Source organism: Oncorhynchus mykiss, chromosome 10 (assembly GCF_057628025.1).
Source record: "Oncorhynchus mykiss isolate SJ-2025 chromosome 10, ASM5762802v1, whole genome shotgun sequence".
Lineage (NCBI taxonomy): Eukaryota > Metazoa > Chordata > Actinopteri > Salmoniformes > Salmonidae > Oncorhynchus > Oncorhynchus mykiss.
In genome coordinates, this window is record NC_143031.1 from 24,359,240 (window position 1) to 24,381,781 (window position 22,542).

The following is a 22,542-nucleotide window of genomic DNA, read 5'->3' on the forward strand; positions in this document are numbered from 1 at the left end:
TTACAAACGTTTACAGATGCACAATCGAGAGCATCCTGTCTTGCTGTATCACCACCTGGTACGGCAACTGCTCCGCCCACAACCGTAAGGCTCTCCAGAGGTTAGTGAGGCCTGCACAACGCATCACCGGTGGCAAACTACTTGCCCTCCAGGACACCTACACCACCCGATGTCACAGGAAGGCCATAAAGATCATCAAGGACAACAACAACCTGAGCCACTGCCTGTTAACCCCGCTATCATCCAGAAGGCGAGGTCAGTACAGGTGCATCAAAGCAGGGACCGAGAGACTGAAAAACAGCTTATATCTCAAGGCCATCAGACTGTTAAACAGCCACCACTAACATTGAGTGGTTGCTGCCAACATACCGACTCAACTCCAGCCACTTTAATAATGGAAATTGATGTAAAAAAAAATATATCACTAGCCACTTTAAACAATGCCACTTAATATAATGTTCACATACCCTACATTACTCATCTCATATGTATATACTGTACTCGATACCATCTACTGCATCTTGCCTATGCCGTTCTGTACCATCACTCATTCATATATCTTTATGTACATATTCTTTATCCCTTTACATCCCTTTACACTTGTGTATAAGGTAGTGGTTGTGGAATTGTTAGTTAGATTACTCGTTGGCTACTACTGCATTATCGGAACTAGAAGCACAAGCATTTCACTACACTCGCATTAACATCTGCTAACCATGTGTGTGTGACAAATAAATTGGATTTGAATTGTTGAGGCACAGATCTGGGGAAGGGTACCAAAAAAATGTCTGCAGCATTGAAGATCCCCAAGAACACAGTGGCCTCCATCATTCTTAAATGGAAGAAGTTTGGAACCACCTTCCTAGAACTGGCCACCCAGCCAAACTGGGCAATCAGGTGAGAAGGGCCTTGGTCGGGGAGTTGACCAAGAACCCGATGGTCACTAAGACAGAGGAAGCCACTCCTCAGAAAGAAGCCACTCCTCAGCAAAAGGCACATGACAGCCCACTTGGAGTTTGCCAAAAGGCACTGAAAGGACTCTCAGACCATGAGAAACAAGATTATCTGGTCTGATGAAACCAAGATTGAACTCTTTGGCCTGAATGCCAAGCGTCACATCTGGAGGAAACCTGGCACCATCCCTACGGTGAAGCATGGTGGTGGCAGCATCCATGCTGTGTGGATGTTTTTCAGCGGCAGGGACTGGAAGAGTCAGGATCGAGAGAAAAATTTACGGAGTACAGAGAGATCCTTGATGAAAACCTACTCCAGAGTGCTCAGGACCTCAGACTAGGGCGAAGGTTCACGTTCCAACAGGACAGCGACCCTAAGCACACACAAGACAACGCAGGAGTGGGGACAAGTCTCAATGTCCTTGAGTGGCCCAGCCAGAGCCTGGACTTGAACCTGATTGAACATCTCTGTAGAGACCTGAAAATAGCCGTGCAGTGACACTCCTCATCCAACCTGACAGAGCTTGAGAGAATCTGCAGAGAAGGATGGGAGAAACTCCCTAAATTCATGTGTGCCAAGATTGTTGCATCATACCCAAGAACACTCAAGGCTGTAATCTCTGCAAAAGGCTTTTCAACAAAGTACTGAGTAAAGGGCCTGAATACTTATGTAAAAGTAATATTGCAGTTTTTTTAGTGTAAAAACCTGTTTTCGCTTTGTCATCATGGGTATTGTGTGTAGACTGATGAGGGGAAAAAATGATTTAATCCATTTTGGAATAAGGCTGTGATGTAACAAAATGTGGAAAAAGTCAAGGGGTATGAAAACTTTCCAAATGCACTGTATTTTGGTAAGTTACTGTTTCTCACAAGGGCAAGGCAAAAAGCAAGCCATAAAATCTGAGAGCCTTCAATGAATTCTGCTTACATTCTGCTTATGTTCACAAAAGTGAAATTGAATCGTGAACTGTATGTAGAAATATTTAGACTTCAAATTCATTTGAACAAATGGAACCAAAATTTGTGAAAGTAAAGGATGAAAATATATTTTTCAAGTTAATTGAAAAGTAATCTAAACTTTTCCTTTCAGCAAATCTACGTAAATCTAAAGACTGAGTATTTCCAACTGCCAAAACACAACATTCAACCCAAGGTAAGTTGATGTATTGAAGTCAGAGTCATCTTCTTTGTATGGAGAAAATGGCAGACAGAACCAGTCTCTAGGCAGTCCTCAATCAGACAACAACTGAAACAAACACCCAAGTGACATTTCTGGGTTTTCAAAGTACAACTCCAAGCCAAGGACCAAAAGAGAAAGAAGAATAGGTCCCAACAAAACCGTGTGGATGCAGGAACTTGGGGTTGAAGTGAAATACCAGTGTGAACACAGTCGTGATGAAGGGAATTAAAGGATGACTCTCAGGGGGTGTCCATCTGCAGACCACATTGGGAGTGATGTCATGTTGGGTTACCCTCAAACACGCTTCCCTGATAGAGTTGGTGACCGGCCCTTATAGGAAGTCATCCACGGACAATGGAGTCACGATAACACTCGCTGAGGGATGGCTGGCTTGATAGGGTCGATGCACTCTGCTGCCCACACCTTTTATAACCCGAGACACATTCTCCGACAACCGGAGAGGAAAACACAGGCATGATGGAGTCTTCGGTGTATTGCTGCTGTGATGTGTCGATGTGTCATGTGAGTAGCAGCACCTTCCTTTGGGGAACATCAACTTGGATTCCTTTGGACCAAAGACATCACCAAAGAAGGAGCATTCTTTTAAGATTTGTCCCCTCTTGCTTTTTCAAACGGGACACCTTGGGGTAATATTTCTCAGTCTCTCTCTCTACTGAACAAAATATAAACACAACATGCAACAATTTCAAAGATTTTACTGAGTTACAGTTCATATAAGGTAATTCATTAGGCCCTAATATATGGATTGGACTGGGAATACAGATATGCATGTTGGTCACAGATACCTTTTTTTTAAAGGTAGGGGCGTGGATCAGAAAACCAGTCAGTATCTGGTGTGACCACTATTTGCCTCATGTAGTGCGACACATCTCCTTCACATAGATTTGATCAGGCTGTTGATTGTATCCCGTGGAATGCTGTCCCACTCTTTAATGGCCGTGTGAAGTTGCTGGATATTGGTGGGAACTGGTACACGCTGTTGTACATGTCGATCCAGAGCATCCCAAACGTGCTCAATGGGTGATATGTCTTGTCAGTATGCAGGCCATGGAAGAACTGGGACATTTTCAGCTTCCAGGAATTATGTAACCATCCTTCTTGCGACATGGGGCTGTGCATTATCATGCTGAAAAATGAGGTGATGGCGGCACGATGAATGTAGTCACGGTATCTCTGTGCATTCACATTGCCATTGATAAAATGCAATTGTGTTTGTTGTCCGTAGCTTATGTCTGCCCATACCATAACCCCACCGCCACCATGGGGCACTCTGCTGTCAACAGCAGACCGCTCGCCCGCACGACACCATACACGCTGTCTGCCATCTGCCTGGTACAATTAAAACCGTGATTCATCCGTGAAGAGCACACTTCTTCAGCGTGCCAGTGGCCATCGAAGGTGAGTATTTTCCCACTAAAACGCGGATAAAGGTGGCTTATAGTAGCGAAATTAACATTAAATTATGTGGTAACAGCTCTCGTGGACATTCCTGCAGTCAGCATGCCAAGTGTACGCTCCCTCAAGTTGTGTGACAAAACTGCACATTTTAGAGTGGCCTTTCATTGTCCCCAGCACAAGGTTCACCTGTGTAATGATCATGCTGTTTAATCAGCTTCTTGATATGCCATGCCTGTCAGGTGGATGGATTATCTTGGCAAAGGAGAAATGCTCACTAACAGGGATGTAAACAAAATTGTCCACAAAATCTGAGAGAAATTAGCTTTTGTGCGTATGGAACATTTCTATTATATTTTATTTCAGCTCATGAAACATGGGAACAACACTTTACATGTTGCGTTTATATTTTTGTTCAGTATATATTGTCCGTGGGAAAGTAGAGAAGATCTGTGTCTATAGTTCTTGCTGAAAAGATATTGTCCCCAGTCATCCATACCTCCCTGTGGTTCTGGGTTTTGATCTAGAACAACACACTCCAATTTACCCCCAAATGACCTAAATGACAAACGCCCAAGCTATATACTAAAGCCCCACAGACACCTGACTCTGTCCTCCCTTCACTCCTTTCCATACGCGTTCTCTCTTTCTCTCCATGATTGTTTTGTTAAGTGTCGCCACAGGATAGAGAGGGTGAGAGTGTTTCCATCCCTTTCCCGGTTGTTTGCTGTTCAGGTGGAGAGAGAGTGGAAATGTGTTGTTCTCCCTCTTCCACCCCCCACCCCCCCAACTTCTCCCCATCTCGTGAGTGGAGCCTGTAGCCACACTTGATCTTGCTCTCAGAGTCAATTACTTTGCTTCCTCGGGATAAGGCTGCTGTTTTGTAGCACCCTGGATCAGGGTGCTCATTGTCAAGTTCTAATAACTTTCTCAAAGGAAGCACAGGATAGCAATAGATGCTATCCTCTGGTGGACAATTAAAATGGTATTCAGTCTGGCCTATAGCCATCTCTCCTTGTTTTGTTGCTTTTCGACATTTAGGATGCACTCACACACAAACCAATATGCACAACATTATTTTTGTAAATCTCCACTACGCATTTCAAATACATTAGTCGAGCCAATTTATGAGCACCGCTCACTGAAACCAAGGATACGTTTCAGGGTGTCTTTGAAAATATCTTCTCTGTTTCAATAAGCAAAATTTGTGAATTACCTAGCCAATTCCAGGAACGGCCCTCCTACTCCAATTGGTCAGCTGTGGCAATGTAAATAAATCCCGATCTGTGAACTATCCTACAGAGGCTAGCCTAGAGATGCTTTGTCTACATGCCATAGGTACTGTATACAAAACTGCAAACAAACATGACTGTGAGTGAGTGAGTGTGTTTGTGTGTGTGGATCCAAGTCTGTAAATATGTGATTGAATGTGTTGGGTTCTGTGAACACACTGGGTGCCCGCTCATGGTGGCGTGTAGATCTGTAGCTCTGGCCTGTCCCCTGCTGAGGTCCGTGTGTATTATGATAAGGAATGAGGAGACTAAGCCATTTTCAGCTTTAATATCTCATGATTAGAGATAATTAGACGGCAGCACAAGGAGGCAAAGCATGGCTAGTGTTCACAGGGCAAGACGTGTACACGTGTGTGTATGTCAGTACTGGGCTATTTAGCTAAAGAATCCCTGTGTCGTGCTTGTCTCAGAGCAGAGCGAAACAGTGCTAAAATAGTGGTAGGCTTTTGCTTCTAACTTCAATATGCTCTTTAAATAAATAAGACCTACACCATTTTTAACAGTATATCTAAAAATATTTTTGTTCAATGATGTGACTCTATAGTAATATCCAAGGGGCATTTTCCATTAGGATCTGTGAGAATATCTTGAGAATATCTAAGGGGCTTTTATATAATTCTAAATGAATTAATAATAGCTTTGTTTAAAAAGTAACATTTTGGAGATTTCGTTTTCATTTAACCTAGAGTGAGGGTGAGACATTCTCACTAATTTGTAAATAAAACCAGTTACTTAGAATGATTTACTTCTGGAGAAACCTAGCTTGATTTTTTAGCAGACATCACTTGCTTATATTCAGTCAACACATATCTTAAGAATATCATGGAATATTTGAACATTTTTGTTTCTCCATGCTTGTCTCAGAGCAGCGCGAAACAGTGCAGAAATGGATGGCCACAGCGGGAAGGCTATGTATTCTGTGCCCACTCGGGGTATCGCTCTTCGGTTACACATCCTTGGAATAGCAGAACAGCATAACGGTCCGGGCGGCCCTTGTTGTGACTGGTGAGCAGTTGGTCAAGTTCTGTTTTCAGAAGAGAAATGGAAATATCATGGTGAACCGAATATCTGACCAACCCACCACGTACTGTATGTTGACTCTGCCTGTCGGAGGTGGAGTTACCGAGCTCACAGGTGTGCCTGGCATGGATTGTGACGCCATCTCATTCCTATTCAACGCGTGAGTGAGTCAATGACTATTCAAGCCATTGACTCACTGATGAATGAAGTTGATGAACGATCGGCAAAAGCAATCTGTGGGCATCACGGCTGGGTAAGAAATGTTTTATTTATATATACAGTTGAAGTCAGAAGTTTACATACACCTCAGCCAAATACATTTAAACTCAGTTTTTCACAATTCCTGACATTTAATCCTAGTAAAAATTCCCTGTTTTAGGTCAGTTAGATCACCACTTTATTTTAAGAATGTGAAATGTCAGAATAATAGTAGCAAGAATTATTTCTTTCAGCTTTTTTTTCTTTCATCACATTCCCAGTGGGTCAGAAGTTGGTAGCATTGCCTTTAAATTGTTTAACTTGAGTCAAACATTTCGGGTAGCCTTCCACAAGCTTCCAACAATAAGTTGTGTACATTTTTGCCCATTCCTCCTGACAGAGCTGGTGTAACTGTGTCAGGTTTGACTTGCAAGCGTCCCCCATTTTCCTCCAAACATAACGATGGTCATTATGGCCAAACAGTTATATTTTTGTTTCATCAGACCAGAGGACATTTCTCCAAAAAGTACAATCTTTGTCTCCATGTGCAGTTGCAAACAGTAGTCTGGCTTTTTTATGGCGGTTTTGGAGCAGTGGCTTCTTCCTTGCTGAGCGGCCTTTCAGGTTATGTCAATATAGGACTCGTTTTACTGTGGATATAGATACTTTTGTACCTGTTTCCTCATCACAAGGTCCTTTGCTGTTGTTCTGGGATAGATTTGCACTTTTGCACAAAAGTACGTTCATCTCTAGGAGACAGAACACGTCTCCTTCCTGAGCAGCATGATGGCTGCGTGGTCCCATGGTGTTTATACTTGCGTACTATTGTTTGTACAGATGAACGTGGTACCTTCAGGCGTTTGGAAATTGCTCTCAAGGATGAACCAGACTTGTGGAGGTCCACATTGTTTTTCTGAGGTCTAGGCTGATATCTTTTGATTTCCCATGATGTCAAGCGAAGAGGCACTGAGTTCGAAGGTAGGCCTTGAAATACATCCACAGGTACACCTCCAATTGACTCAAATGATGTCAATTAGCCTATCAGAAGCTTCTAAAGCCATGACATCATTTCCTGGAATTTTCCAAAGGTAAGCGATTTATTTTATCGCTATTTCTGATTTTGTGACGCCTGTGCTGGTTTGAAAAAGTATTTTGATGTGGGGCGCTGTCCTCAGATAATCGCATGGTATGCTTTCGTCGTAAAGCCTTTCTGAAATCTGACAACGCGGTTGGATTAACAAGAAGTTAAGCTTTTAAACGATGTAAGACACTTGTATTTTCATGAATGTTTAATATTACGATTTTTGTATTTTGAATTTCGTGCTCTGCAATTTCACCGGATGTTGTCATAGTGGCACGCTAGCGGGACACCGATCCCAAAGAGGTTTTTAAGCATCGAATACATTGCAAGTTGAGGGATTTTCACAACAGTAGCCGGGCTATAAAAAGTCTATTGTCCTGCTAATAGGAATCATTTGCATGATGGGCTACATTCTTTATTGTAACCACAATGTCACACATCATTTGTATCTACCTTTCAAATTACTTTTAGAGTTTGGGAATTACACGTGCGCTTTCTTTTTAGTTACATTGTTTTAGTTCGAATGTGCAGACTTTTTTTCTTTAAATGATTGTTTTATGTAGGATGCTACATTTTTGACCAGTTGCAATTGTAAGTAGGCGTAATAAAAAAATCCTACTTCTGTTAGGCTGTTAAGCCTCATAGCCTACCTCAGCCAGTTAAAATAACTTATGTAGGTCTTGGCTCTGAAGAAATAGACGCCAATTAAGCCCTCTTGTGTGTAAAGCCCAATTTAAAATGAAAAAGGCACTCGCACATCTGAGCTATGTTTTTTGCAGGTGCATGGCAACAGCCGGATAAGATGAGGATAAAGAAGGAACGCGCACACTGCTCTTGATCGTATCACTGATCTTTAATAAGCTTTATGTATCGGCCTCATGGACTTCGTCAGAGCTTTTGTGAGTTTTTTTAATTAGCTCCCTTATCTAGACCTAGCCACACCCACATACGTTCCACGTATCGAAAAGGGTTGGAGGCGAAGGAAAAACAAAGTGCTACCAAATATAACAATATGCATTTCAGAAATATTCAATTAAAGTGTGTACATGAAACGTATTACACACGTCTGTATAACCACAATGAGGACATCGACCTACCAAGCAAATTTTCATAAATCATTCGGTACAGTGTAAGAAAAACGTCAGAGTAGTCTGAAATAGGAGCATAATTCATGTTCAAATTTACAACATAACATACATAGCCATTTTATCACTAAGACCTTTAGGAAATAATGTCTGGAGGGTGATAATCCAAAAACATTCTGGCTGATTTTCTTTTGTGGCTGGCAGTTGGCATGGACCATTTTATCGCATGAATAAAACATGCCAGTGTTTCTTGACCGCATCTTCTACTTTTTGCGAGCTCAAAGTATATGTAGTTGTGAACATTATAGGGTGTTCTTTAGCTTGAACAGGTCTTTTTTTTATTTGTTCATGGTCGTGTTTTAAGCAATGCTAAATGAAGAGCTTCATCCATACATTGTGGAGGATATTATCTTCTTTGAAACCTTGGGGAGGCTATTAGACAAGTCTTTAGTAAAGGTTGAATAGTCTATTGTTCAGATAATAGCCCATCCTGCTATGCTTGTGAAAAATACATTATAATACTTTTTCCCCTTTCCATGTTAAAGATTCCAATAGATAAAGTGTTTTTAGCCACAATCGGCCCCAACCCCAACTAATACATTTGGGCACAATCGATAGTGTGCTGGACTTCGGGCTAGAATGTTGAGGATTCAAAACCTGCTCCCTGCTATAAAGAATTAGTTTGATACACCTGGTATTGGATATGGCTGAAAAAAAACTTGGTAAATAGCGATTTTTGTAAATTAACTTTATGACAAAAAATATGCTCAATCGTTTGTCTCTACATTAACTAACATATTCCTCTCAATAGTACATTTTTTGCTTGACTCGTTATGACGTTACAACTACATACATTTGTTTGTGTAAGCTCTCAACTTTTAAAGGAGGAACCACTGTAGCTCTGGAATATGCTGTGCCAATCTTGTATCACACACAGCAGCATGTTGATATGCATGTGCTCCTATGGTGCTATCCTTCTCATTGTCTTATACTTAAGCAGGTCTTATAAGGCAAGGTTGGGCTCAAATCTAATTTAATTCTTGAATTCACTCATGAAGTGAAGAATTTACATTGAATTCAATTAAAATTTCAATAATCTCCAAGTTATGAAATTGGAATTAGACTGTTTGAACTGGAAAAACATTTATTCTTTGGAATTTTATATTTGTACATTTCTCAGTAAATGGAATAAATGCGCTCAGTATCAATCATTTACTGCAGGATTTGTTTTAGATCATTTAAACTTGTATTTCCAGTGCCTGAACAATGACATGATCAGCCTGAAAGCCTGAGGGAATTGAATTTGATTTCAAATGTGTAGAATTGTTGGGAATAATATTGAATTGGGAATTGAATTATTGTAATTTACCTAACAAAGGAATTCAATTATCGATGAATTCAAAGACTGAATTTGAATTGAATTAAATGGAATTTACAGGGGAGGGAATCGAATTAGAATATAATTTGTGGAATAATTTGAGGAATTAACCCCAACCGTAGTATAGTAATTTGAGGAATTAGTAATTTGAGGAATTAATCCCAACCGTAGTAATTTGAGGAATTAGTAATTTGAGGAATTAATCCCAACCGTAGTATAAGGTCTGAAGTGTTTTTACCCAACATCAATATGCCGATAGAGGTTAAGGATATGTGGAAAAAACTCACTCACTCTTCCATCAGCGTCAGTTAGAGGCATGGTCACCTCACTCAGGAGCACAACAAACAAAGGCAACTGGGGCAAGATGTAGATTTCGCTCTGCCATTATCTGGTAGCGAAAATTACGCATTGGCCAATTTTAGTTTCATGTGACAAAACACGCAAGCGTAGATAATCATTGTACCATCTAAATCACTTTCAAATATCTTTAAAATAACAAACAATTTTGTATTTTCAGCAGCTTGAAGCTGGTGGACAAAACTGAAAGTAAAAGACTCAAAAGCTAAACTTAAGGAGGTTGCGGGGGAGGGGAGGAGGATGTAAAGTTGTTTGAATTCAGGTGCTATAGGCAATTCACCTAGTTTCCACAAGGGGGCTTTGTTTCACATGCATCTCCTTTAAGTACCACCATTTTAGTATGTGTACAGTAAAGTCAGAGGCAGTTCAAGAAAGAATAGTGAATTAAACCTGTGTGCAACTTGCCCAAGACACATTTATCCAAACCATGCGTCTCTTTCCACATTCTCTGAAATATAAATCAAAACCTCCAAGAGCGTACGGAAACAAGTTGTCCACACGCCAAACAAGCACATTGCCATTTCATGAGTGCGATCAATTTGAAGCGGAGCAATGCCAACCCCTGGGGGGCACCAAAAGTATCTAATTTCAAAGGATGTGTTGGCAGCGGCCTGATCTGAAAGACAGGAGATCTGCTAATTGGATCTTCTAATCTGGTAATTAAGCATGATTGCAGTGATTGCAGTGGTTGTGCTGCCTGCAGATAGGAAGAAAATCAAAAAACAGAAGCCTCCAGTAGGTGGGTGCCATACAAAACTACATTCATAACTACATATACTACATATGTTATTGCATAGCCTCAATAGATATACCTGCATCCCTACTGCACTGGCCCTGCAGTCAGTACGTGTAATTAAAAAGTCCATCGAGCCAATTTAATGATGTCAATTTAATATTTTGCCTCATGGATAATGCGTTAGTTTGCTTGTAAATAAAGTACCTCAGCTTAATGCAAGTCAAGAAGCCTTTTGAGACAGAATGTGTGTGACTAGACTTTGGTAACTGCTTGTTTAACATGTAACAAAGAACCTGTACAAGTTGACAGACAGTCAGATGATTGTGTGCCAAGACTGAATTGGTTGGATGGTTTGATTCTTTAGAGTGAATTTCTTTAAGCACTGGGAAACACAATTTTAAGAGAGGTAAAACTGTCCTGTTTTTACCTTCACAGAAGAGTAAGCATCAAGGAAAGTGTATAAATACAGTGTTTATTTTTGATAACAACTACCTATTTGAGATGTGTGTTCCAGATAGAGGAGTGTCTCCTTTTAGAAAAAGACAAACAATGATTCTAATTACCGATTACACTGAGGCGTGGCCTATTGAAGACAACAACCCGGCTCTATTCAATTCCATTTCCACTACATTTCCTCAGCAGAGAACCTCTGGCATTGCTTTGAAAGCATTTTCAGTTAAACATATTAACAATCTAATTACTTCAAAAACACAGCTTTGGTCAGTTAGAATAGAGAAAAAAATAACAACCTCAAAGTCATAATTTAATTTCCAAATCATGATCTGGGATAGCTCTGCCATTTCAATCTTAAATGTTTAGTTAATACATTTAATCTGGGTGCCATGGTAACGGTAGACTGATAGGTGGAAGGCATGACATCTCTCCAAAAGCCTTTTCAATCCATGGAAGAGTATTATTAGATATGGGGACAGTGGGGAAAGGTGAAAATAATGTAAATTAATACCAAGTCTTTTGTTGTTTTTCCACTGCCTGTACAGCCATTATGCACATAATGAATGAGAAGTTGGGTTCCAGGCTACTCCATGAAGTCCCCTCTCCATTCACTGAGTTTGGGGTTAAGATTTTAATGAAAGAAAAAGTATTCTACTCATGCGGTATTGAACCAGATTTTCTGAGTTGGACGTCTTAGGAAAGACCTACATACATTTGGATGTTTTAAATGGAGCTCTCTATGGTATCTTGGCAACCATTTTAAAACCTCATTGAGACTTTGATATAATCATGGACTTTGAAAAATAGACCAAACATAACTGACATTCAAGTGTATGAGCTACAAACTCATGAAGTTTGAGTTAGAACTAGGTCATGGTTCTCTCCATAACCACATCCTAATGTATCCCAGCGGCCTCCTGAGTTTGTCAAAATGTTCAGGGGACTCGCCAGGTCCAGAGACTGCGCAGCTCGTCTCATAGACACACCACTAGCCAAGTTCATAGGAGGCAGAAAAAAAAGAACAGAACAGCGGAGCAATAACTGCTTTCGCTTCGCCGTTTGCCCTTTCTTCTCCTCTCCCGTCTGTTTATCATCCCCTCTCCAATCCTCCCCCCCCTCGCTGTCACCAAGCTGCCTGGAGCCTTGTCATTACCGTGCCGGCCTACAAACTCCCCAAGATTTATATTTACAGTAGCGAGGGGCGGACAGGAGTGGGCCACCGGTGTGGCACGGAGGCAGGGGAGGGAGAGGAGGGCAACCTTTACAAGCCGGTTAAACCAAATATATTTTTAGCTTGACAGAGGGTGCCTGAGGACTCCTTGTATCAGACAAACAAACCACCCCATTAAATTCCTGCCATGTCAATGTAGTTGTAAAAAAAAAAAAAAAAAGGAAATATCCTGTGGCATGTGTAGAATTAGGGATGGACGTTGTGGCAGGGCTCGGTTGAAATTGGACGTTGCTTATTTTCTTAGTGTGTCAACATATAGATGCCCCCCCCCCCCATCCCACTGTGTTGCATATGTAAATATGTGTTAACACCACAAGACAACACTGGGGACAAGAGTTTGCCCATTGTGCAAGAGCCAGGGGAAGTGAGGATTGTAAGGGCTAATCCAGGGATAAGATGTCTGTTCCAGGGAATGGTGCAAAGCCTCGGGCGAGCAGGGCCCATTTCTCAAGAGCAGAGGGATAAGGGCTCATTCTTGTCCCTGGCTGCCAGGGAAGCAGTCGACCCTCACTGACGAGCATACAGGGACTCGATTTGACAGCCGTCACCTTTGCCTCAGCGCGGTGGTGGCCGATGTACAGCTGGTTGATGGCTTTGAGTTGGACAATGAAACCTCCACAAAAAGCAAGGAAAACAGGTGGAGAGAATAAAATGTGTTAATGAATGAATGTTGGCCTAGCAGGGTTTCACTTCCTAGCTGTAGGCCATCGTGAGCTGACATTGTCAGGTTTTGGGGTGATTTGCTGTCCCTGTTTGAGGACACACGGCACAATCTTGCAGAGCTATCTGGTTGAGGCCATTGTTCACAAAGCACGCAGTGATAATGGAACCCTTTATAGCAGACTGAGTACAGTGTTCAGAAGAGGTGATCTCTAATCCAAAACCTCATCTCAAAGGGGTCTCTGCTCTCATATCTGCTATTCCAAAGATCGGCTCATTTTACAGTCAGTCATTGTACCGGTGCTTTAAAAGGCTTACGGTAATCAGGATGTGCATAATTTCTTTGCAATATAAATCTTAAAATCAAACAAAACAAATTAAGGCAGATTTGGAAATACATTTCCTTTGAGGGGCCAAATCAAATCTTCACACCCTGCAGAGAACTGAAGAAAAAAAAACTTCTGGCTAAGAATCCTTGCCAGAGAAATACAAATTGTAACAAAATTTCTAAACTGGGTCACAGAAAGAAAAATGGATGAATAATTGAAGAAAAAGGCTCAACTGAAGGGCCAGAGCTTGCCCTGTTGCCAGCAACCACCACCATTGATTCTCACTTCACGCCAAACGGCAGGGAGTCCAAGCCCGAGACGGCCCCTTGGGGGTCCACTTAACTGTCAACCGAGGAGGAGTTAGAGTGGGAGAGGAAGAGGGTCCCCTTTTGGTTGTCTGCCTTAATGGTTTTTAAGTCTCCTGGCTAATTACTGCAGCATATGTGCCTAACCTGAGAGAGCTCCACAGGTGGGCTTCCAGGAATGGAGTGGCAGGCCCACAGACACACCACGTGCTACAAACACACACCAAAAATCATTAACACAAATGCACCTCACACTAAACCCACACATTCATATACTATCAACATCCACACAGAACACACATTAAACGAAACAGCTCTCAGACATACATGCCATTTACAAGCATGCCGTGTTCACACACAGTCTCTCCCACCTCTTTCCCTGCCAGTAAGCATGACTTCCAAAGTCAGTGGAGGCAGTAATCAAAGAGTCAATGAAAACCCTGACAACTCCGAGAGACCAAAAGAATAAACACAACAGGGGGAAAAAAATCCGAAGCGGCATGTCTCGCAACGACTTGTGTTAACGTCATTTAATGACCAGATCTTATTTTTTATGGCATCCAAATGTGGCAAAGTCTGTTCCGTATTAAAGGGAAAAGAAACGTCTTCCGCTTCACCTGCCACAGTTCCAGCTGGGAGCAAAATGGCCATTATCCTGCAGTCTTCCCGCTCTGCCATTGCTCTGCCAGGGGCTTCCTGGGCCTACCTCAATTATCCCCTCCTTCTCTCACACGCCGCCCTCACAGGCACGTTGGCAGGGGTGTCCTTTCGAGCGCGCTCACCTCTCCACATAGAGGGCAGAGCTCGCCATCAACTAATGGAACAGACGTCCGACTATGCCCTTTCCAAAAATACAATGTTGATAAGAGCAGAAGATTCTGTAGAGATGTAGCCCCACGCCAACCCAAACAGGGGCTCTCAAGGGTAGCACTAAGCAGAGCGTGATGTATGAAATGCTTATGTAATACATTTTACAGTGCTACAACAGGTTACACTGAAGATGACTAAGGTAGTCCATAGGCCAGCCGTACATGCTATAGAATGCTCTACATTCTGTTATTTTCTCTGACATTTCTGTGTGCTTTCGAGCCCCCTTATGCAAAGTGGGCTACTGTGGAGAGGACAGCAACAACAGCACTGCAGTCATATTCATCTCTATGCATGGGGAAATCAGTCACCATGTCTGCACTGTCAATCTCTGGTGTGGTGCGCTCATTAAAGACAAAAAATCGGGGCAAGTCTAATCCCATCTCTCTCTCCTCACACACCTGGGCTAAGCTAGGCTATTCATAGGGATGAAACGGGCTAAAACACTGACTCAGCAAGTCATCTCTAAGTTGCCCTTATTTTTTGGGATGTGTCCATCATTTCTTCTACTTCACCCTCACATTTTGGAGAAACATTCCAATTGGAAGGTGTGTGTGTGTGTGTGTGGTGGAGGGGTTCTTGAAACAAGATGTTCAATAACGCCGGCTTCTATCTACCACAACAAGCAGGGGCATCACCATGGCAACAGCTTTTGGGGGAGAGAGGATGAGGCGTGAGGTAGTTAGCTAGCACTGGCACTCTCGGCATGTAAAACAGGCGCGCATCAGCGGAGGCTCAGCTCATGTCAAACAGAGGCTTAGGTTACTTTACGAGGGGAGACAGAGAGAGAGAAGGGGGAAAGAGAGAGGGAGAGATGCAAATAAGCTGTTGCTTAATGTTCCCAAGATGCAAATGTCATTTTTTTTTAGGATAGCAGGAAGTTTTCTTCAGGAGTTTTATTGTTGGGGGTGACTTAGCGAGAGCTTCAGGAATATGAATGGAATTCATTCTGAGTAGCATTCAGAAAAGCACAGGGCCCTCAGCTACACATTGGGCAATGGTGACTAGGTATTTACTGGCCTTGAGGTAATTTAAGCATGAAGAACAAGGTAGAACAACAACCAAAATCATGTACTCCTAAATGTCATGCATGAAATTGACACACACAACTACCCACCAAAAAACAAGTGGTCCTTGAAATTCAATTGCATTACTTCGACAATGAGGTGAAACATTATTGCCCTGCCACCAACCCTCCTTCTGCCTTAATCTGTGTAGTGATCTGAACACCGGCGCTGGCTGGCTTCTTGTAGATCTATATTTTTTGCAATCCAAGGCCAACTAAGGCACATCATTAACCAACTGGCCTGGACACGCTAGGCTCATGTTTGCCGAAGCCGGAGCAAAATGTGTTGGCTTTGCCACCCCGAACAAGGGATGATGAAATGACGGAATGAAGTGAAGTGTGTTCAATCATCCTCTTTGGAAATGAACAGAGAGAACGAGGGACCATGCCTGAATGCATCCACAGAGGGAGCGAGGGAGAGAAAGAGAGAGAGAAAACACAAGGGGCAGCAGACCAAATGAATGGGATTCTTAGAATAAAAAGTCACCAGACTTCTCCATTCTAACAGAGGAAGAGAGCGGATGCACTTTTCGAATTGAGGGAAAATGCCAACGGAATTTATCATAAAATAAAATGGTAACACTTTACTTGACATCTAGCGCTATAACCATGTCATAATATGGTCATAACACTGCCATTACCCATATATTTACACCTGTGTTTTTTATGTGTTTTTTTTATGACAGCTACAAGTGTCAAAACCCACATGTATTAAAAAAAAAAAATCCCTGCCAAGAAGTTTCCTTTCGATTGAACGTTTGTTTCTTAAATCCATGTCATTCCTTTAGGTCAGTAACCAGTCAAAAAGAGGGTGTCTTGGCCTGCCCCTGAAATCTGCTACTGCATTCATCCCAGTCATCAACAACAGATAATTGGGGTAGGTGCATGTCTGACATCAATCTGTGCGCAATTACAATTACAATTCAATATGGTCAATTTCAGAAAATGTTACATCAACAAAAATACTGTTGAGAAGTAGGCTATGGTGTAATGGAATGTTTTGCCTTGTGTGGTAGGTTTGACACTCCTATGTAGGTGTCATAACCAGCCATAAAATAACACAATATATGTCAGGTCTAAATATGTGTCATGACAGTGTTATGACCATTTTATGACAGGTTATGACAAGTTATGTCAGCTGTTATGACATATTATGACATGGTTATGACACTAGGTTTCAAGTACAGTGTTACCAATAAAACACACAAGTTGACACGCTATTGATAAATCATACATTTTAAAAAGTCCGGGTGGCCCCTGGCACAGTATGACATTAAATACACGTGGGTCAGGTAAAGGAAATGCCATTAATACCCTTGGTACCAGTGTGTGGCGATAGAAGTGCTGTCTGACAGTGAGGCTGACGTGCTGATAAGGGTTTGATCTATCTGACCCGAAGAGCAATGCTTCTTCTGGCCCTGCTCTGCGATTCATATTCCTGAGGTAACCCCACCTCAGCTCCACACTGCAAAGGAGTAACACAGCCTTGTAATATCTTTCTCCAAAGCAACTAAATAGAGTGTCAGCTAGAGTGAAGAACATCTGTCAAAGGGGATGATGCAACAATGTAGCATAAATACACAAATGGAACTGCTTTTCTTTGGTGGTAATGTACTGGTTAATCTTCACTGACTTCCTGGTTCACTGCAATATATTTAATATTTTTGTAACAGCTTGTTGCTATAGGCAAAAAATACACTGTTATTAGAGAGGAGAAACATCTCCAAAACTGTGAAAGGGCACCAAAACAACAAGAAGAACACATTTAGCAATGATAGAACACAACTGTGTTATACTTCTGCGACAGACTAATATTTCACAGTGACCTGTGTGAAACGTGTTAGGTTGGCGTCTTTGTATTTTGTTGGCGTCTTTGTGACTAAAATCTTTTTTTAGACCACTGAAATAATTTTCTGAACAGGTTTCTGAGCAGAGTTGCAAAAACACAGGTTAATCAATATTTTCTATCTCGCCGATAAAGAAAAGCCATAATACTATTCTCAGAACCAAGAGAGAGATGCATGGGTCTTACAGGTCACAAACATTGATTTAGCAGTCGGAGTGAAATAAATCTGCTTGACATTTTACATTAAAACACATTTCATACCAAACTTGCCATTATTTTAAGAATTTGAAGAAATTAGATTAATTGTGTGTGTATACAATACCATACACCCCCCCCCCCCCTCTACTTTTTACATTTCAAGAACTTTGAACGTTTCTTCAAGTGCAGTCGCAAAAACCATCAAGCGCTATGATGAAACTGGCTCTCCCGAGGACCGCCACAGGAAATGAAGACCCAGAATTACCTCTGCTGTAGAGGATAAGTTCATTAGAGTTAATTGTGTTAACTTAACATGACACAACGACAAGGTTCCAGTATAACAGCGTTTACTAAACCGTATTTCCACAGTACATGGTTGCCATTGCACTCAGGCCAGGTCCATCAACAATGAGACTACCGCGCAGGCGTACTAATAACAGAGTGATAGCACCGTAATAACAGAAATATAGGGATACTTTAAACATGAAGTTAACAAACTGCACCTCAGATTGCAGCCAAAACAAATGCTTCACAGAGTTCAAGTAATAGACATCTCAACATCAACTTTTCAGAGGAGACTGTGTGAATCAGGCCTTCATGGTCAAACTGCTGCAAAGAAACCACTACTAAAAGGACACCAATAAGAAGAGACTTGCTTGGGCCAAGAAACACAAGCAAAGGACATTAGACCGGTGGAAATCTGTCCTTTGGTCTGATGAGTCCAAACTTGCGATTTTTGGTTCCAACCACTGTGTCTTTGTGAGACGCAGAGTAGGGGAACGGATGGTTCCCACCGTAAAGCATGGAAGAGGTGGTGTGATAGTGTGGGGGTGCTTTGCTGGTGACACTGTCAGGATTTATTTAGAATTCAAGGCACACTTAACCAGCATGGCTACTCCAGCATTCTGCAGCGATACACCATTTAATCTGGTTTCTGCTTTGTGGGACTATCATTTGCGACCCGTTTCAGGAAACTAGGCGTAATGTCGCAAGTCATGACTTCACAGGAGAGACATTTGGACGTAAACAATAAAAAAAAAATCTAAATGCATTGTTTGGCAGAAATGCTTTCTCGAACAAGTGAACCTTCATGTGCCTTAATAACAAACTTTTATGCCATCTGTAAATACGAATAAAGTTGTTAAATTACGAGCCTAGTTGGTTTTCCCGCTAACCATGATTAACTGAGATAATGAGTGGGCTGGACATGTAGAGATTATGAGTTTCAGATTGTTCTGCGGTGTAGCATCGTGTCTATAAAATGAGCTGCTGGTTTTACGTAAATAATCCATTCTACTGCAGTTTTTTCAAAAGATATAACATTAGCCATGGAGAACTGCAAATATTATCAGTTGTGATGGACTACTTTCTGGAGGACGATTGTGCCATGCTGACTCTCTCCGACTCTGAAAATGAATCAGACGTTGAGGAAGTTACCGATTTAGTTTAAAAAATTTTTTTTTTTGAAGAAGAAGACATTGTAGTCTTCTGATGACAGTGATGGGGAAAAAACGGCGATCAACAGTGTTGTTGTCACGGAAGAAGTTGACCGAGTTTTGAAATCAGTGGAATTTCTGTGCAAACTAAACACAGGACATCTTATTTAATGAAAGGGGTTGCAGTCTGCCATGAAGCCAGCTACAGTTTCAGATATTATACGTTTCTAATTTTGTCAGGAAGTTGTTTTCATTGCAAATTTAAGCTTGCTGTTAGCTAGCTAGCTGAAGTTCGATGAATGGCTTGCTAGCTAACGTTGAACCTATTTGGTTAACTTTAGCTAGCAATGACAATTGGTTTGTATTGCTAGTACTCTATGGATTGGGATTATAGTTCAAATCAAATCACATTTATTTATATAGCCCTTCTTACATGAGCTGATATCTCAAAGTGCTGTATAGAAACCCAGCCTAAACCCCAAACAGCAAGCAATGCAGGTGTAGAAGCACGGTGTCAGAACTCTGCAGCAACAGCTCGTGTTCTGAGCCAATGGGGATTAGCTGATAGAACGTGATGAAGGCCAAGGGTTTAATTAACATATTAGCCTACATAATCACAGGAGAGATGTATCAACACAGGTGCCTAAAAATACATGAACTTGAGGTTGTACATCCCTATGTATAATTCATATGCGCTCCATGGGTTATAAGGGTAGTTTTCTTCCAAAAAACACCAGTATTAAGTGTATTTTTTGCCGAATACAAAAATGTCTTGCCATCTGAGCTCTGTGAATAGTTTGCTGCTTGTGCCTTATGTTGATGGGAACAAAGTGGTAATTGTCTGGCAAACTGAACTACGCTGTGTAAGTACCTGAGTGGTAGCTAAAGGTTTGTGATGTATCACCTTAAGAAACCAGCCATTTAGACATAATTTAAATGAATGAAAAAATGATTTGAGGCGGGTTATTATTTATTCCTTTTGGGTGCAAAATGAGGACAATTAAGGCATACTTCAACAAGGAAGAATGCACCCTCATGGAGATTGAGTGGGCATTTTGATTAAAGAAACCCAAATGGGGTGATTTTGGATTTAAGGTGAACAAGCAAGGGTTTCTAACACTGATGGCCAGAAAGACAGACAGAAGGACAGGAAGACAGACAGAAAAAAGGATGGATAGTCATACGATAGCCTGGTCCCATTCTGTATGTGCTGCAGTTAACTCTTCTCTCGTTGTCATGGCACACAGGTTTGACATTGCAAGCTACAAACACATAGAGGAGTTATCTAAAAGCACAAACTGGCTAAACGGACCAGCAGGCTTGTCATACAAATGCCCAACCCCAAATTGACCCCTAACTCCTCTCTTATAGGGGAATTGGGCCGACATAATATGTATCAGCAATGCTGTCAAAATTCCACCTAGCCTATCAAAGGGCAAGATGGAGCTAATACCATATTGGCTATATCTTTCTGATTCTTTCAGATCTGTGTGTAGGGGCTAGGTGATGTTTTGGGATTGAGCAATAGATGTAAAAACAGACAGAAAAACACATATAGACAAACAAGCAGAGACAGACGAATGAAACCATAGCAAGTCATCTTTTCATGTAGTGGCAGAGAGTACAGTAGAGTAATCAAAGGAGAGCAAGACATTAAAACAGCACTGGTAATCAGGTGCCATGCTGTGGTGGGGCATGCTGTGGTGGGCAGAAGAAAAAGAGGGAAGAGAAACCAACCGTGAGCTGCGGGTTCAGCGCTGGGCGTAGTATCTGAGCACACGAAGGCGAAGGAGAGGAGGAGCAGTGGTGGTGGTGGAGGGAGGAAGGGAACAGGTGGCATGCAAAAAAAGGAGAAATGGGGGCGGGAGGGAGGGAGAAAACAAATGGAACCCATAAGCAAGCATTTAGAGACCAGTACACGACAAGGACTAAGACATGAGGCTTGAGGGAAATCAAAGAGAATCAAGGTAGCACAATGATAAAGCACAACACAAACACATCGTACGTCACACCGTGAGGGGAGCGCCAAAGCGTTTGCGTGGTACACAGACAGCTCATCAATAGAATACAACTACAAACACACACTCCTGCATTATGTTGGAGGCCAGTGTGGACATTTGTGATTCTGGGGCGTTGGGGGAAAACATTTCACATATTTTGGTATGGCTGTGCATATTTCGATCGATATGACATGACTTTGGGAATCTCAATGAAATTACAACAGCTGAAACAACCTTTGTCAAAAGCAATCATACTAACCTTGATGTGACAAACTGCAATGTTACAGGGCATGCATACTACCAATTGGACCTTTGAGTTAGGAAATAAAACATGTTTTGGTTCCTTAGAGGAGAGAAAATATCAATTTTTCGCAGTCTAAAGCACTGCATATGAAAACCTTCATCCGTTTTTATATTTCAGTGACAAATATCATATTTTCATGATCAAGAGTATTCCAATGAATTTGCAGAGATCATTAGGTGATAAAACAAGCACTGTTCTATCTCTGCAGCCAATAAATCGGAATTTGCTGTTTATTAAATGTATCCTTTCAACTATAAATATCCATGATGGATCAATATAAACAAGCCATTAGTTTTGCCGCTGCCTGTACACATTTAAATTCACAATGTACTATCGCAAATGAGTCTAATGCATGGAAGATCTTTGTCATTGTCCCCATGCGGTGCAGTTGTGGGGACACAAGCAAAGGTTGTTTTCCCTTTACCAGACTTTTACTTCATCAGACCTCGAGGTGCAGGAAACTGTAAAGCTTGTTATGCATTGTCAATCGCTGCAAGAGTGTGGTGTAACTCCATATTCTGCTCCCTCTCCAGGGAGATTAAACCAACATCTAGTTGTTGTGGTCTTTTGATGATTTTGGGTACAGTTTTACCAGTTTTCTCTGTGTTTATCCAAAATGTTAGGAAACAAAGGAGATACAATTTGACTGCGCTCCACCGTATCAGTGTAGGGGGAGATGGGAACAGGGGGACTGACTGCGATTGAGTCCCAAATGGCACTATACATATTGCCTTCAGAAAGTATTCATACCCCTCGACTTTTCCCCAATGCTTTGTTGTTGAAAATTTGAATTAAACTGGATTTAATAGTATTTCTTTATCCAGACAATATTTTGTCAAAGTGGAAGATTTTTATTTATCAAGGAAAAATAAATTAAAAAACACTAATATGCACTACATGGCCAAAAGTATGTGGACACCCCTCAAACTTGTGGATTCAGCACTTTCGGCCACACTCGTTGCTGACAGGTGTATAAAATCGAGAACACAGCCATGCAATCTCCATAAACAAACATTGGCAGTAGAATGTCCCATACTGAAGATCTGTTGACTTTCAACGTGGCACCCAATATGGGATACCTTTTCAACAAGTCAGTTCGTTCAATTTCTGCACTGCTAGAGCTGACCCGGTCAACTGTAAGTGCTTTTATT

At 41.6% G+C, this 22,542-nt stretch overlaps 1 protein-coding gene across 5 annotated transcripts in view; it reads right to left on the reverse strand.

The window, feature by feature from the left end:
- Positions 1-22,542, reverse strand: part of LOC110534869 (cell adhesion molecule 1) — a 502,342-nt gene that overhangs the window by 16,488 nt on the left and 463,312 nt on the right. For 3 of the 5 annotated variants that reach the window (XM_036989932.2, XM_036989929.2, XM_036989930.2), the window contains one exon: positions 20,825-20,857. The exons of the other annotated variants lie outside the window; for them this stretch is intronic. In XM_036989932.2, the coding sequence (XP_036845827.2) occupies positions 20,825-20,857 (33 nt within the window). The remainder of the gene's footprint in view (positions 1-20,824; positions 20,858-22,542) is intronic. 5 annotated transcript variants of the gene reach the window in all.